The 18885-nt window shown below is 37.2% G+C and overlaps 1 protein-coding gene across 4 annotated transcripts in view; it reads left to right on the plus strand.

Moving 5' to 3' along the window:
- Nucleotides 1–6285: 6285 nt before the first annotated feature.
- The window catches only part of LOC105385392 (myogenesis-regulating glycosidase), a 42024-nt gene continuing 29424 nt past the window's right edge, over nt 6286–18885 (plus strand). Inside the window, exons 1-2 of one of the 4 annotated variants that reach the window (XM_011555761.3) lie at nt 6286–6463; nt 14820–15398. In XM_011555761.3, the coding sequence (XP_011554063.3) occupies nt 14865–15398 (534 nt within the window). In that variant the 5' untranslated portion in view covers nt 6286–6463; nt 14820–14864. Of the gene's footprint in view, nt 6464–13638; nt 13890–14615; nt 14633–14819; nt 15399–15928; nt 16543–18885 lie in introns of those variants that run through there. The other 3 variants (XM_011555763.3, XM_048628474.1, XM_011555766.3) reach the window with 3 other exon arrangements.

Here is an 18885-nt window from a genome sequence, read left to right on the forward strand (position 1 = left end):
TGACGAGGTGTGTAATTTATCAATTTCCATAAAAGAACCGTTAGTTCCGGCGGCGCCATCTCATAGAGTGGCTAAACTTGTGGAACATCAACACTTTAACAAAAGTGACTGGAAGTCTGTGCGATATGCTGACACCCAAAAGAAATATTTAGCGTGTCCCGCGTTCGTAGACTTAAAAGTTAACGAAGAATTGGCTAGCCTGGCCGACGAGTCGAGTTCCTTTATTAACTGGCCTCGTATGGAGCGTAGTATTGCAGCATTATCGAATGCATTCTTAACTCAAAATGAAATAGTTAATTCTTCACTGCAAAATGTTATTGACTGGGCGTCAAAGGTCAATGAACCGATAACAGCTTCTACCTTGTATACGAAAATGAAAGAAATTTTTGATAAGGATTCTAAGTATATACTAGTGTCTCAGGATATATTACAGATTATTTGCGGAAAGCGGAACGAATGTATTGCGGCACGTAGGGGGGCACTTTTGAAACTTATTGGCGATAAATATATCTGTCAGGGCGTAGACAATATTCCACCGTCATCTGAATATTTATTTAATCCAGTAATGCTGGCAGAGTACATCAATAAAATAGGCGGTATTGACAAGTTAAAGCGTGCTGCCGTGAAATATAACACTGAACCACAACCTTCGACTTCAAGGTCAGGGTTATCGGTCTTTACATCGCCGACAAGACAACCCGCGCGCAGTGCTAGGCCGTTACAGTCGGTACATCCCGTGCCCCCGGCACACTCACACTCTGCTCATCCGTCTTATAAGCCAAGGCCCTTTCGTGGTTTTCAAGCAGGAGGGGGAGACAAAAAGTTCGATAACAAAAACAAGTCCAATTACAATAAATTCAAAAAATCTTATGATAAATGACTTATAGCCGTTTGTAGGTGGCTGCCTTCAATACTACCTTAACGTTTGGGAATCACTCATGGTGCCACCTGTAGTACTAAAACTAATAAAATCAGCTCGAATCCCAGTTTTTACGAAACCACCACTGATTATACCTCAGCAGAAAACATAATAAGTTTCCATATACAGATGTCGCAAAGAATGACTGCTCAGATAAACCAAATGGTTGCAACAATCACCAATTGGATAGCGAAAACACTCAGGACTCGAGGATTTCACATAATTGTGTATCTCGCCGATTAATGCCTTGTCAGTCAGTGCAACTGCAAAGAGAGAGATCCTCTTAGAACACACAAGAGCAACAATAGATCTTCTACAAAGCTTAGGATGGATCATCAACTTTCAAAAGTCCATAATTACTCCATCAAAAAGTCTGGATTTCTTGGGTGTGGGTTGGGACATACACGCAAACTGCAAGTCCCTCCCACCATCAAAGACAGACAGTATTCAACAGTCAATTACTCGTCTGTTGGCATGTGGCAGTTGGATCCTGAAGCAGGCACAACGCCTCTTAGGGAAACTCAACTTTGCAGCCTTCATCACCCACCGGGGAAGGCTGCATTGCCGTTTTATGCAAAGACACTGTCAAAAACTCAAACTATGCCCCCAGACAGAGTTATTGATTCCAGAAGAGGTTTCAACAGAACTAAAGTGGTGGCTACAGAATCTGCACATCCCGTCCTTGATCCACGAACCACATCAAGTGATATATTACCTGGCCACAGATGCCTCAGACCAGGCACAGGGAACCCAAATAAACGATTCCAAAGTCATCGGCCAGTTGGAGAGTTTTCAGATGTCATGGCATTGCAATTGAAAGGAAATGTTCGCTGTTATAGGTGCCATAAGAATGAAATACAAGACACTCAGACATACAACAGTATTACTGCAGACTAGAACGACAACTGGACAGTTATGGCCTACATCAAGAAAGAAGGAGGGACCAGGTCGTTGACCCTACATTGTCTAGCCAAGACACTAATGGACCTCATTGACGAGCTCGACATTATGCTGATACCACAGTACCTTCCAGGCCCTTACAACGCAAACTGCTTGTCACGTGGTCGACCAACTCCAGAGTGGCATTTACTCAGCCCAGCAGTAGAAAGGATCTTCAGCCTTTGGGGCATACCTCAAATCGGTTCTTGTTCATAAATCTGTTATTTATAGTATGTGTGAAATCAGTTCTCAGGAAAAAACACCACAGAATCCGGTGGAAAAACACGATTTAAAAGCTATTTCAGTAGCAAAACCTGTGCCCATGAAAGCACCCATCTGGGATGCACGGGTGCTCATAGATATCTACAACATTCTTCTCCACAGGTAGATAACTGGTTTGAAGTAACTAAGAGAATAGCTGTTTTACTCCTATTATACTCGAGGCTCAGGGTACATGATTTAACTTTGCTGCGTTGTGACAATGAACATTTAATTGACAATGGTAATAGTATAGTCCTAATTCCTGTATTTGGTTCAAAAACAGATACCAACTCATTTCAACAGTCAGGTTGGAAGCTGTTATCGGGGGCAGATCATAATATTGATGTAATTTTCTGGTTAAGACGTTTATTAGAATTGTCTAGTATTAAGAGAGAGGGGAAACAGCTCACTGAATTGTTTTTAACATGTAGAGGAGAAGTTAAACCAGCTTCGGCTACTATTATTGGTGGATGGATTAGACGTTGCCTTAAGGATTCCGGTATAAGTGCTTCACCAGGAAGTACACGGTCAGCTGTTTCTTCCTTAAACTGGATAGAACCTGTAACCTGTAAATGACATTATTTCTAGAGCCAATTGGCAATCTGTGATAACTTTTCGTAAGTTTTATCAAAGAGAATTGCTACCAGTTGTTAAACCTAATGAGGGCAAACATTCCTTGTCATTATATTTTGAATCTGTGTAATACTCTATTGTTAGTATTATATTCTTGTTCTTGTTACATTGTGATTGAGATAAGAATATTTTGTGTGATAATAATTATATTTTTAGAAAATTGATTTCTGTTAACAGAATTATTATGTGATATTACATGCCTAAATAGGTACATAATTATTCTAAGTTTGTTGTGATTAGGTCCTATAGGTTCATGGCCAATTTATTTCCAATAAATTAGTATTATTATATAATATGGTTTCCTCCATTTCATTGGTATTTCCATAGTTAGTACCTAGATTCTCATCACAGCTTTATATCTGGTGATGATCAAAGTACCTACCTACTTCACATTATTGCGTCATCTCTAGCCGCCAGGTGATAACAGACATTTCTCATAACATGGATTTCAGATGTCGCTACGGAACACATAATATTGGAGTTTTACCTACCATTAAAACTCTTATTATGTTTCCAGCGACATCTGAAATCCAGCAAGCGCTACCTGGCGCTGCATTATTATGATTATTCGGGAATATAATGGCGGAAAATTCACCAACTTGACGGCTAGAAAGGACGCCGCCCGAGTGCTTGACCAATGAGAAGCGTGGAATTTAGGCGCGAATATTTGAAAACTGCAAGTTGGCGTGACGATAAGGGAGATGCTATCTCATAACATGGATTTCAGATGTCGCTGGAAACATAATAAGAGTTTTAATGGTAGGTAAAACTCCAATAATATTGTGCTCGAGTCAGAACCAATTTCAATTTAGATTTGGTACTCTTGACGTCTATTTGGTTACAATTCGGTTTCACTTAAAATTTGGTTATGATTGTTTGAAACTGTTTTATCGACTTTGTGAAAGAATGAATGAAAAGGAAAAAATAACAAAAACTGTCGTGAATAGTGTCAAGTTGACACTATCGAAGCGTCTGTAGTCGAGCGGGCTTAAGTGATCGTAACTGATCACTGAGGTTAAGCAACAACTGGCACAGTCAGCCATTGGATGGGTGACCAATTTCAAGTGGTTCTTTTCTGGACGCTTCCGTGCTTCGGACGGCACGTTAAGCTGTGGGGCCCGGTTGCTGCTTTGGCAGCAGTCCTTAATCCTAGTCAGAGGCCTGTACTGTATTTTATTTATGTAGCCTTGATGTATGTAACAAGTGTATCGTGTATCATTTGTTGGTCTTCAAATAAATAAATAAACTCTTTCAGCACAAGCTTGCTTGTGTTGGGGTCCACCAACCCGCACTAGACCAGCGTGGTGGACTAGGCCTAAACCCTTCCTTCATGAAGGGCTCTATGTCTCCACATAGTTCATCAAAAAGTTCTTTTGTGAGGCGGTAATTATCGACGAACTCCGCCTGTCCCATTTCCACTGCTTCGTCCAAATATCTCACCATTCGCCGCTGATTTTTGCGCCTCCGGATATCTCTTCGCTGCGCATTGCGCTAAATCGCTATTCGTAGTGCTAAATAAGCCATAACACAGCATCTTTAGTCTCAAATACCAGTACCACACAAAACCACACAAAATCGCCACTCACAAGTACAAATACAAGTAATAAAGTTACTTTTTTCTTCTTGCCTTAGCGATTGCGTATATCCAGTTTGTTCAATATTGACAACTGTCAAAATGGCGGTCAAGAGTACCAACTAGCGTTCGTAACCGAATTTAGACTAGTTCACCCGAAAACCACCAAATACGGTAGGCAAGGTGGCGCTACCATCGTGTTCCAGAGTGCCAAATGACTCGAAGGCAATATTACCGCAATATGAATAACCGTCTTGCGTGTCAAGAGTAGCAGTACTGGACCGCTATAGGCCGATGATGATATAGGGAATATGGTAGGTACGGTGGCTTCTTCTGTAATATCAGGTACGAAGTACCTAGCTAATGAATAACTAAGAAGTGTAGTTGTATGGGTAGTGTCTATAATTATTAAGCAGGTAAGCATGGATAACCCGGTATGTCGAGCGTCTTTGATTAGATAATGATTAGCTGAACAGACATAGTACCGTAGTACTAATGTTGGTTACGTGTTCTATACTTAACTAAGTAATATTTCGCCTTTTTGATTTTATAAGTACCTAGGATGCCTAAGTACTTACCACTATCTCTAGGAGCCGTAGTTAGGTTACGTCTTTCCTGTAGTGGTACTCTCGACGCGCAATCCATTGTGTCACGCTTGCCTTCGAGTCATTTGGCACTCTGGAACACGATGGTAGCGCCACCTTGCCTACCGTATTTGGTGGTTTTCGGGTGAACTGGTCTAAATTCGGTTACGAACGCAAGTTGGTACTCTTGACCGCCATTTTGACAGTTGTCAATATTGAACAAACTGGATATACGCAATCGCTAAGGCAAGAAGAAAAAAGTAACTTTATTACTTGTATTTGTACTTGTGAGTGGCGATTTTGTGTGGTTTTGTGTGGTACTGGTATTTGGGACTAAAGATGCTGTGTTATGGCTTATTTAGCACTAAGAATAGCGATTTAGCGCAATGCGCAGCGAAGAGATATCCGGAGGTGCAAAAATCAGCGGCGAATGGTGAGATATTTGGACGAAGCAGTGGAAATGGGACAGGCGGAGTTCGTCGATAATTACCGCCTCACAAAAGAACTTTTTGATGAACTATGTGGAGACATAGAGCCCGTCATGAAGGAAGGGTTTAGGCCTAGTCCACCACGCTGGCCTAGTGCGGGTTGGTGGACCCCAACACAAGCAAGCTTGTGCTGAAAGAGTTTATTTATTTATTTGAAGACCAACAAATGATACACTTGTTACATACATCAAGGCTACATAAATAAAATACAGTACAGGCCTCTGACTAGGATTAAGGACTGCTGCCGAAGCAGCAACCGGGTCCCACAGCTTAACGTGCCGTCCGAAGCACGGAAGCGTCCAGAAAAGAACCACTTGAAATTGGTCACCCATCCAATGGCTGACCGTGCCAGTTGTTGCTTAACCTCAGTGATCAGTTACGATCACTGAAGCCCGCTCGACTACAGACGCTTCGATAGTGTCAACTTGACACTATTCACGACAGTTTTTGTTATTTTTTCCTTTTCATTCATTCTTTCACAAAGTCGATAAAACAGTTTCAAACAATCATAACCAAATTTTAAGTGAAACCGAATTGTAACCAAATAGACGTCAAGAGTACCAAATCTAAATTGAAATTGGTTCTGACTCGAGCACAATATTAACGCAATATGAATAACCGTCTTGCGTATCAAGAGTAGCAGTACTGTTCACCTTCACATGCGTTTTTAAATTTCTGTAAGTATCGGATACATTGGCCATACCCTGTAGGTATCGCCTCGACCTGAATAAAATAACCGAAAAGGTTAACAATTCCGCCGATAATCGCAAGAGCGATTACCTAAATCTAATCTAAGTAAGTAAACATGTAAAGATGAACTCATAATAATGACCGGCAAGGATAGTTTGGCTGCGTTCAAGTAGGTAAACAGATTACACACGATAGGGCAGTGCGGCGCGCGCGCGACGCTGGCAATCTGTGGAATCACATGCGCGCGTAAAAAGTTTGCAATTTAAAAAGTTAACTTTATGAAATATTTCCTTCTTGCAATTTTTGTAATTTGTAACTGCCAGTGTTGTGTTGTGGTCCGTGGAAGCAAAAAGGTTTTATTCAGTATTTTGTTTGGGTAAGTTACCTAAGTTGTATTGCTCGAATTCGTATTTTATTGTCCATCTGTAGCATCGTAAAGATTTTCATCTCATAATCAGCTGTCTTCCTACCTTTTTAAATAATTCGAACTTAATATAGCTAGCATATAAATTATACAAAAAATATCATAGCATACCTAATACAACTTACTTAGATATCTAATTGGAATATACGTGTAGGTAGTGCATATTGAGAATATTATTAATCTACTTCGTTCTGCATTGCTAACAGTTACCTAATTAAATTATTGTAATTCAGGACTTATGCGGACTTAAGTCCTAAGATGCGCCTTGGGTCACGCGGGATGGAGGTCAAATTCTGATTACTATCCCAGACAGTCCTAACAGACGATACACACTGTTAGATCTTATACATTTACATGTTTACTTAGATAGATATTCTTTGCAAGTACATAAATTTATTATCATCATTATCATCAGCCTATAGCAGTTTACAGCTGTACGTAGGCCTCTCCAAAGCACGCCACTGGACGCGATCTATAGTTTTCCGCATCCAAATTACCAGCCACCTTTCACAAGTCGTCACCTCATCTAGCTGGAGGGCGTCCTACACTTTTTGCCGTTTACCTAATCGCAATAACAATGTATTTTTTTAGGGTAACAGATCATTATCATCCCCTTTGAACCCCTCTCGGAACGTATATACTCTTACTTATCAGTTAAACGGATGTTAAACGGACGTTTAGCCGGCGGATGACACTAATCTCAGTCGGTCATCTGAGCTGTCAATTTGTACTCTGATTAGCACAATCTGCGTAAAGATATACTTGAAAACTGGCCATGTCCTACATGCCTGTCTCAATATTTTCAACTGAAAGCAATAATATTGGTCATTTTTAATGATTACCTACACCCGTTATCATATACCTGTAATAGGTATTGGTATTAATGTAGTAGTTTATAGAGTAGAAGGCTACCTACTTTATTGATTTAACAATTTTAACAGAACACTAGTAACAATTTTATACAGGGGATATTACTCAATAGATGGCTTTGTCGTTAAAAGCGATCTCTTCCAGTCAACTTTTGGGTGGAGGAATTACTTAAATAATAAACGGGAAAGGTACAGGTACAAATATTATGTTGTGGTGTTCTAATTCCTGAGATGTGTGACTTTTTATATTGAATATGAGTTAAGTATAGAATATTTTATTTATCTCATTCGAAAATAATTCGCTATTGTAAGTACTTAACTACTACTTACTTGTCACGTACTTACCCGAATCTTATTATAAATACCAAAGGTCCCCTGTGCCCCAGACAAAAACATAAAATTCATGTATTTCATGTAAATATTGCTACTGTAAATATATATATTTCTTTTGTTTCCTGTTCTAATTACTTACAAAAAAATACTGAGTAAACTTATAATTGCTAAATATATTGCGATACTCATTATAGTATAAACTATACGGCCAAGGAGAAATTTGATGATAATGATAACACGTAAGAGATAACCTCTTTACGTATACTCGCCTAAGTAAACAATTCTCTTAAGACTTGGTCAAATTTGCATCCTTTAAATCTATGGTGACTGGTACCTACAGTCAACAAATCACATTATTATAAAATAATCACCCCCCGTAAAATAGATTAGAAATTCGGGAAAAAATAATTTTGTACTCCCATTGTAAAAACGTTCCAACAAAGCTACTATGGAGAACCAATTTTTTTTCACCGCAAATTTTCACAAGTCCCAAAACTAAAGTTGTTTAGAAAGACACCTGGAGCCGCCCTAATTAATTTGTCTTTACTTTAATAATATACAATTACCTTGTACTATCCTATAATTCAATTATAGGAGTTTCAAAATAACTTAAGTATCTCTATAGCTATCCTTTAATGTATTTCGATTGGTTACAATTTTTGGGAGATTAAATTATTTAATTAGCTTTACTAGTTCAATCGCAAAACTCCAATATACTTAGTCCAACAGGGAATAAATAGTTCAGTTACTATAGCGTGTGCGATGTATGAATAAGGGGCTTTGTTCCCCGAGGTCATTATTACAATATCAATGCGGTATTCTAATTAGAATTACTGGCTTGTGTGACATATATGTAGGTGCCGATCAACAGAAAGGGATATTTATAGAAACATAACAACACTAGACTGTAAGCTTCGCCTTAAAAGGCTTTTCCATTTGTATTCTGGGATAAAACTAACTAACTTTGTGTTAATTCAGGGGGTCAGCTAAGTAAGTACATAAAATAAACAAATCAAAATAAGTTCAGTAGTTTTACGTAAAAGAGTAACAACCATCCATCCATGTTTAGCTTACACATTTCTACGTTTATAATATTTGTAAGATATACAGTGATTGGAAAGTCGATGTATTCCTTCAAATGGGTTATAGACGAAAGCATTTCCAGTCGATTTAACCCCATAATGCATTAAGTGCATAATGTTTTAAGTTGTTTTTATAATTTTGCCAAAATTTATGTTTAAAAGCCAAATATTTAAAAAACTAACCATTTTATTAATACTTTTTACATTGTTTTGCATCAGTGGCACCCTAGTTACCTAATTATAATCATTAAATTCGCAATATTCAACTTAATTTAGACACAGTGCTTCAAAATAATTGATACATTAAGAAAATGTTGCAAAAGGTGAAAACAAAAATGCTTAATTAAAAAAGAATTTTATCTGAAAAATTTTCAGGCACTACAGTTAAAATATAGTCAATTTATAAGCTTTAAAATGACATATAATTCAATCTAAAATCGATTAAGGTATGACCAAGATATAGCCAAAACAACTACATAGGCGGACAAATCTCAGTAGGGAAACTAACAAGATTTCTTTCAATTTAAAGGTAAAAAGTCTTATAACTAGACTTTGTATGGCTCCGAATCGTTTACTAATAATTATTGTTCTCCTATATCGCGGTTCCTCAAAAGAACAGATCGACGACAAGGTTGCTTCACCAAAATAATGCTTGTCCGATAACACGGTTAGCCGAAAGTACTTTTCGATGACGATAGGTTCAACGATAGAATGCTTTTTCGACTGCACAGCATGTGAAATTGGTTAACCGACAAATTGCATCTCCTATAACACTATTCGGTGAAACTTTTTAGCAAAAACATTTGGCACAGTGTTTGAACACGGTGAAGTTAAAACAATCATTGTCGAACAGACTACTGTTGTGCTAATGTCACGTGCTACTGGCAAATCATATTTTCGGCGAATTAACCGTCGCGTCGTCGAACAGTAGTTTGGGGAACCGGGTTGTGAAGAATTATTTTGTGTTACCAATCATAATTGAAAAGTATTTTCGGCTAACGTGTTATCGGACAAGCATTATTTCGGTGAAGCAACATTGTCGCCGATCTGTGCTTTTGAGGAACTGCTCTATCGGAGAACAATGATTAGTAAACGGTTTGGAGCTCTACAAAGTCCAGTTATAAGACTTTTTACCTTTAAATTGGAACAAAAGTTCGTGATACGGCCACTACCCATAAAAGGTTGTTTGTCGGTTAGTCTTTCTTTACAGGACAATGTAACAAAATGATCGTTTCAGCGATTTCAAGATACTTCAGGAATATTTCGCGTCGTTTAGTGGCAAACTAAGTATTTTGTTCAGTGATTTATTCTAAGTGTGGCCATTATGCGTCCATTAGGGATCGTTCTGCTTTATCTTTAGATCTTGTGAGATGTTGCTGTATAGTGTATAGTTTAACGCACGTGTAACTTTGCATAGAATGTGGTTTATTCCCGCGACGTAAGGGTTAGTTTCAACAGTGACACAACGGTTGGGTTAAGGATTACTTTGTCAGTTGGAAACTAATAATTCTATTGAAATGGTGGCTGTACCCATAGATGTATACAATTAGATGTTTTATAAATCTTTGTAACTTACCTGCATAAACTTTTCAGGAGATTGATTATAATATCAAATTTGTTAATCTGTTGCGAAGCTGTTTATGTATTCTTTACGTACTACCTTTATCAAGGGCGTACCCAGGTAGGGGCAGGGGGGGGCAGCTGCCCCCCCCTAGAAGATAAAGTAAACGTAAATTTTCCTGCCAAGTCGGAATTAAAAACGTGTTATCTACTCTTACCTACCTACCTATTTTGTTTTGTATCTTAATCAAACTAATTAAGGTCAACTGGGGTTACGTTGAATTTTTAGATCACTAAAAGTTTTCGGAATAATGGGAGCAAAGGTATGAAAAATTTAATATAAAAGTGACTTTAAGAAACTAACGACTATTAAACAACTATTTCTTAACTAATTTAAAGCATTGATTTCTTTGCTGAAATTTTATAAAAGTTTCTTATTTGTCTTAAAAAAATCGTGATTTTGAACGCATTTTCCAGGTTTGAGGCAAATGTGTTTTTAGTATGTAACTATTCAATAGGTAAGCTTTCCGTGAAATAATTATAAACAAACAAAAAACCCGACTGCATGCTAATAAGATGAAAACAAGCCTCAATGTTAATGGAAAGTATCGCAGGCGGGGACCAGCAGAGGGTTCACCATTTAGCTGAATGTGACTTAGATAGTGTGTACCTTGTGTGGCGGTCAAGTTGGTCCCCGCCTGCGATACTTTCGGGTCGGTGCGATACTTTTAGTTGTTTTTGTTTTATGAAATTGTATGTTTGTAGTCACGTTTTAGTTTAATATGCATATTTTTGTAATGTGCTAATCAAGCCCTTTCATTTGATACCCCACACGGCATAGTTGGAAAATTATAATTTTTTCGATCATCACTTTATGTCCTCTAGAGGGCGCTTTATACATTTTAATATAACGTCACATAGCCTATAACTATCGCGCAATCAAAACGCTTCTAACGATACCTCATACATCAAAATCTATCAAGCCGTTTAGGCTACAGGAGGGAACAAAGAAACAGACATACATACATACAATCGAAAAACATTACCCTCCTCCTTCGGCAGTTGGGTAAAAAATAAGAGACTTTATCCAGTTAATTTTTTTGTGCAATAGTATGGCAGTTAATTAAGCCAAAAGAAACTATTGACGAATTCACAGATAATTTAGTAGAAATCAGGAAAATGCGTCTAATTTTAATGGACGCATTTACTCCATGATAAATCCTAATAACATTTTTATGAAAAAAGAACTACCTAAGTACTCCTGTAAAGTGAGTAAGAATGTAGATTTAATAGTGGTGAGTGACAGTAGTGAATAAAATAAAGGTACCAGGTAAAATAGGTAGGTAACATCCATAGGTACATCCTCTCATTTATATTCTTTAGAAAAATAGTAAGATTGGATCAAATACGAGTATTAAACTTAGATATCAATTAAAATATGTGCATGGCAAAACCCATACTCTTCAATAAGTTTAGTGTTCATAAATAGTAAAAATCCTTATCGAGCTGGTTTCAGTGATCGTAACTGATCACTGAGGTCAACACATGGCATGGTCAGCCTAGGATGGATGACCGATTTCAAATGGTTCTTTTCTGGACGCTTCCGTGCTTTGGATGGCACGTTAAGCCGTGGGTCCCGGTTGCTGCTTCGGCAGCAGTTGTTAAGCCTAGTCAGAGGCCTTCGGGCAGCTTGAAAAAATCTGACAGTCGGGTTGTACACTTACACTTACCCGACAACTTATTGCATTGTACTCAATAAAAAACGGCGATACAAATTTACAGCGAAAAGCGGGTGACTACAGTCGTGAGCATAATTATGTATGTATTAAAAGGTTGACGATTTCTGTTTTGAGGCAATGCGTTGCAACAATCGCAATTACGCCTAACGCATTTACCCCAAGACTTTTATCAAACATAAAAAAATTAACATCATTAATTCATCAAATAAAGCTATTTCATTGAAAATTTGTGTCTATATAAGTAGCCCAATGAATATTGTTTAGAATACCTACTGAATAAAATCAATTGATAAAGAAAACTTTAGATTCACATTTTCAATCACCTGTCACAGTACCAAACTTTCAAAAAAATGTGCAAATCACAAAATGACTGAATACTTGGATAGTATTATGTTGACTACAACACCATCTGTCTGCAGTTCATGTAAAGTATTTAGTTTAAGCCACCGTAACTAGATGGCATTTTTCAATATTGATAAAGCCGTTTTCAAATAGGATCGAAAAGATTAATTTGGCCCGTAGACGCAATTGGCCTAGTTGACCTTAATAAAAGACAATTTTCATTATTTTTGTTTCAATATACCCGACCGACCATCATCTCAAGAGCTGCCCCCCCCTAGCTGAAATCCTGGGTACGCCCTTGACCTTTATGCAAACATAATATTTAAATAAGCATGTACATTATTGCGTAATAAGAACCCAGAGATCAGCGACCCCATGCAAAAAACGTAGTAGTAAATAAAGTACTCATAGATAAATGAGGAAAACATTTAATTCTCACAAAAAACAACACTCTTAAGCGTAGGTAAAATAAGTTACTTTATAGAAACAAACTACTAGTTACCAACAAAACAAACTACTTGAACCGATAGTTTTTCTTACGGTTCAATAGCCGTGTGCGCGGAATCTTCCATGCCTTAATTCTTCTAGGCATCTTGCAGTACAGCTTAGTTGTAGGCGGGTCCGACTGGTCATCATCAGCCAGTTATAGTCAACTGCAGAACATGGCCTCCCCCAAGCAGCGCCACAACACTCTGTCCTCGGCCATCCTCATCCAGCCACCACTGGATGTCTGTGTGGGGTGTAGCTGCACCTGGCTCTCTCTAGTGGAACCTTTGTGCATATCCCCAAGGTCTAAACTGCCTTCCTTGGACCATTTCCCACCACGCTGGTCCACTGCGGGTTGGTGGGTTCACTTATCTAGATGTGCTAAATCTAAATATGCAGGTTTCCTCACGATGTTTTCCTTCACCGTAAGAGCAATGGTACACTTAATTAAATTAAAAGAACTCATTGGTATTATGTCACCGCCGGGATTCGAACCCGCAACTCTGGCGTGAGAAGTGGGCGCCTACCCGTCTGTGCTACCACCGGCATCGGCACCGCTCCGACAAGTTCTTGAGTGATATTATTTCCTCAACATATTATGTAAATGTTCTCCTCACAGCCTCACGTCGTAGACCACGAAGTGTGAAACGAAATCACGCGGCCATTTTGGATGATTAGCGCGCTCTAAAAAATGATTACAAGAATTTGATTACCACGCTGTTTGCCGGCAATTTGAGACGATTAGAGTTGATTAGTGTGTCGTTTCAGTAATAAGACCTTTTTGTAAACAATCGATTTTCAGTTCAAATTAACTATAATGTGTTCCAGTGCCGATAGGGGAAGGTTGTGCGGTGGAAAGTTAAAACAGTTTGTGGTTTTTTACAATTTGGACTACATTGTGTACGGGACGTGTGTGATCGCATTTGTGACTCTGTTCATATATTTTATGCTGCGATAAATTTAGGCAGTAAGTTCTTGCATGTTTATAAAACATGGATTCTCAAAAGTTAGATAATACCTACCTACTTCCTTTTCACGAAAAAGTTTGAAAGCAACAAGTAGGTATTATTTCATCACATCATCGCATTGGTTTCATATCATTATTCCTAACCTTACTTTAAAAAAGTTTAAATACGTAAATATAATATTGTAGAGTTACAGAAAAAAATAATAATAATGTCTTCTAATGATCGAACAGTCCTGTACAGATAGAATTTTTCATAGTGTTAGATAGGACACATTGAGGCTCATAGGCTTTGTGTGTGGTGTGCGGTGCGTGCGATATTAACCGGCCTTATGGAGCGTCAACCTATCAGCACATCCATTTTAGGTTATACCCACCAATTTTCACCATAAAACACTTTTAAAGTACTTTACTGTGCCCGAACAAACGATCAATTTATCCCATTACAAACACCACTTTATTGTCATGTCATTAAAAGTTACAGATCTTGATATTAAATGCAGGCGATGCTAATTTGTGTTAAGCAAACGTGTATGGGTCGTTAGGTGTGACGTCACTGTGTTACACAGTAGGTACGTACTAGGTAGGTACTAGGATGGTTTAGTGGTGTGCACAGAGTTTAATCACGCACAAGATAATCAGCTGGTAAACAGACCACTGTGTACGCGACCTTGCGAAGAGCTGAGCTAGTGTGTACTTAGCCTTAGGAGAATTAGGATTAAGCTGTGGTTTTTTATTCATAATATGTTTGTATACCTATACCTATTAATATATAATAAATCGATTATTTTTGTCTTTGTTCTGTTGTAAATTTAAACCTAGCTGATCAAATACTTTCATGTACTTTTACGTTATCGTATATGAAAACGCATAAAACTTACAGCATGATTTATTTTTACAAAACGTAACTCGTAACTTTATATCTCATTTCAGGTGACCATGGAATATTAAAGTACGAACGAAGAAATCTACATAAAAATGGAAAACCAAAACACAACGCACGAAGAAATATCAAAAGGGCTCAACTCAAATGAAATACGAGCCAACAAAAACATCCCTTACGTAGACGAATTGATCGATCTAGAGCATTTCGGAGACAAAGACCCACAACGACCGAAAAGAGTTAAAAACAACGAAAAACTAGACGTAGAGAAAGCACAAATTCACGCGTCGGACATGGGACCAGTCATCAAGTCACCCAACGCCGACACCATAGTCGTAGACACTCCAGAAGGAACACTCTACATTACTCTAGACGAATCTTCTAGATCAAGCAAAACTAGTCCAAGCAGCCCAAGCACGAAGTCAACGGAAGTGCCTTCGACGGTATCGCCAAGTTCCTCCAAAGCTGGAGAGGAGTTTAAAGAGAAAGAGACACAAGAGATGGAGAAAGAGAGGGAGGAGATAGAGAAGAGATCGCTGGGGCTGCGGAGGAACTCCATCTCGATGCCGACACTGCAGAACCTGGAGCTCGAAGTGATGAAGCAGCAGTATCTGAAGACGCCTGATGGGGTGAGTTGTCCTGTTTTGTATACTTTGACCACTATATAGAGAAAATCACTAATTTATTAGAAACTATACTCACGAGTAATTAAATAGCTTCATTGATATAGGAAACGGCAATGACAGACTCCTCCTACCCCTCATTAGACTGTTGTTGATTATTAATATGATTATTATCAATGTAGAGCAAATATTTGCTATTTATATATTTGTAGGAATATTAAATAAGGCGGAATACAGGAAGCACAATGTCCTATCACTTGGGCACGTGATCGATAATTTTGGTAGCAAAGTTCTTATTTAAATGTACCTACTTACATACTTCTACGAGTAGTACTAATACATAATTGGTGAAACAGATAGGCGGTGCATTACCGGGACATTACAGTGAACTAGGAAGATAGGTAAATTAAATTGTTGTAAAATATATGGAAAATAGTGAAAGAGAAGTTTATTTCTAAGTGTGACACGCTTCTTACGTAGGTAAATAAATAGATTTTTAACAACAACAAAGCAAACTTACGGCTCTTGCGCAGAAGCTATTTAATAATAATAATACCCTAATCTGACATTGATTGAGATAAGTTATTATATCCAAGATTAGAGTATACTTGAAGACGTCACTTGCCAAAAAATACTTTTCCTGGTGATATATGCAAACATAAAACAAATAGCTCTTGTGATATCATGTAAGAATTCAAAGTGTAGTGATTCCCAAATTATTCATAAAACTCTGTGCATTTTCCTAGTGACGTAATCTCAAGTGACGTAGTTTAAAATGAGTGCTCCCACAACCCCCCCAAAAAGAGTTCGTAAGAAGCCAGCTCTGAAGATAGAAATACCTTCAGTCTGCTCTGACTATGTAGAAATGCCTCCCGACCTGAAAAACCTAATCCTATCTGCAAGTCACACGTCAGAAGACTTTAAATACATAGACGAAGATGACAACACATTTGCTGCAGTAAATCCCAGAGTGCCTGATAATATTAGATCGCCAACTCCTATTGTGAAAATAACTGGACCTGACGATGAAAACCCGGCAGAGTGTAAAAGTGGTGCAGAGGGTGGAAAAGGTCTTAGAAAGAGGTCCATCTCTGCTCCAGACTTTTTGAAGGACTTTGATGTTGAAGCGTTGCGGAAAGGATTTTGTAATGTGAGTAGGTCTGTGCTGTTATAAGGCTATTATTTATATATTTATTTAGCGGTATCGTTCAAAACTAAATCTGACTTCAGTCTACGTTTATACAGGGTTATTGGTAAGTAGACCGGATCCTTTCAGGAGGTGATAGAGGAAGGCATTTCCAGTCGATTGAACCCAATAATGCATTATCCTAAACTTAACCATTTTTGAGATATTTAATATTTAAGGTTTTTTAAATTTTTTGCCAAAATTTTATGCTTAAAAGCGAAAATAAAAAAGACTAGCAACATTTCAATAATTTTTTTGGTTGTTTTGCATAAGTAACACCTTAATAAAGTAATTAAAATAATCAAATGTGCACTATTCGACTTAAATTAGACATAATACCTCAAAATAGTTAAACATTTTGAAAAAATATTCAAAACGCAAAAATAAATAAATTAATTTAAAAAAGATTTTCATATGACATTTTTTTGTGCACTTCAGCTTAAAAACATGGTCAACTAATAAGCTTTCAAACAAGATGATTCAATACCAAATCGATTAAGGTATTACCAAGATATGGCCAAAACAACCAGAGAAAGCGGAGAAAACTGAGCAGGGGTTTCCATACTAAAGTTAACAGGACTGAAAACAATCAGACTTTTTACCTTTAAATTGGGCTAATTTGATAGTTTTCCTGTTGAATTTTGTCCGTCTGTGCTGGTTGTTTTGGCCATATCTTGGTGATACCTTAATTGATTTGGTATTGAATTATGTTGTTTGAAAGCTTATTAGTTAACCATGTTTTTAAGCTGAAGTGCACAAAAAATGTCATATGAAAATCTTTTTTAATTTAATTTATTTGTTTTTGCGTTTTGAATATTTTTTCAAAATGTTTAACTATTTTGAGGTATTATGTCTAATTTAAGTCGAATAGTGCACATTTGATTATTTTAATTAGTTTATTAAGGTGTTACTTATGCAAAACAACCAAAAAAATTATTGAAATGTGGCTAGTTTTTTTTATTTTCGGTTTTAAGCATAACATTTTGGCAAAAAATTAAAAAAACCTTAAATATTAAATATCTTAGAAATGGTTAAGTTTAGGATAATGCATTATTGGGTTCAATCGACTGGAAATGCCTTCCTCTATCACCTCCTGAAAGGATCCGGTCTACTTACCAATAACCCTGTATGTTATTATATCTGATTCGAAATGTAATCATTTAAAAAAAAACTCTACTTTTAAGTTTCTTTATTACAGTGCACAGTGGTAGCACCAATGAAAATATCGTTAATATTTACCTATAAATAGGCAAAAACTTTATCCGCCTAACAATCCGCCTTTATTTACTGAAATGGTTAGTCCATTTTCTGTAAAAATATGTACCTACTTACTTAAGCCACTAGTTTGGTTTCTATGTAACTTCTAGGTCATGTGTTTGTTATCTCAATCAGTTATCAGTTTGTTTAACTATAAAGCACGTGGTTAAAAGGATTATAAATGGGATTAAAATGACTAAGAAAATTTTATCCGTCAATGATTTAATCGGCTCTATTATTTAATATAAAGGATTTTCATGGTGGATAATTTAATCGTTAGTTTAATTTTATTCAACTACTAAACGTTTAATGAATGACTTGACAATATGATTTTATTAAAAAGAGGTTTTAGCTGATAATTAGCATTACGCTGGACTGGACATAATACACTCACGTGCAAAGAAACAGTTCCACTTACAAAATGCAGACTCCAAATAGCCAGGTTTATTTTAAACATTTCATAGGATACTTCTCTTGAGCAAAATCTTAAATTTTTTAGTTGGTAGTTAATATTCTGATGCACCGTTAAATGCTTACTTAAATATTACAGAAGGCGTTATTAATTAGTTTTTTTTCGTCTAGGAGTAATTTGATGATTTTCTCAATGGAAATTCATTGCCCGTGAGTGTATTATTGTATGTATGAAAATATTATTCTCTATCTACCTTATCTGTCAAAAGTCGATACCCTCTCGTAAAACGTACAACAGCTAGTAATGCGTGTAGTAAAGTAATAAATCGCCGGTTCGGCAACACCTACACAAGGTGACTCTGAAAGGTCTCCGGAGAGCTAAATTGTACAACGACATCCTGCCATCTTGGGGACGCACAAACGACGACGCTATATTATTAGGTATGTCGATTCGATAAAATAAAAGGGGTTATTTATACGATTTTAGTGTACCTGAGTATCTGGGTGTCAAGTCAAGTACAGCAAGCCTAAGATGATTCTTGTGACGTTTTGAGTTTTACGTGTTTAAAGACATCGCATGTTAAAAGTCCATCGATTTTGTTTATCGACTTATCGTATGAGTTACGACTCATAAAATAA

This window comes from Plutella xylostella, chromosome 21, assembly GCF_932276165.1.
Source record: "Plutella xylostella chromosome 21, ilPluXylo3.1, whole genome shotgun sequence".
Taxonomy (NCBI): Eukaryota; Metazoa; Arthropoda; class Insecta; order Lepidoptera; family Plutellidae; genus Plutella; species Plutella xylostella.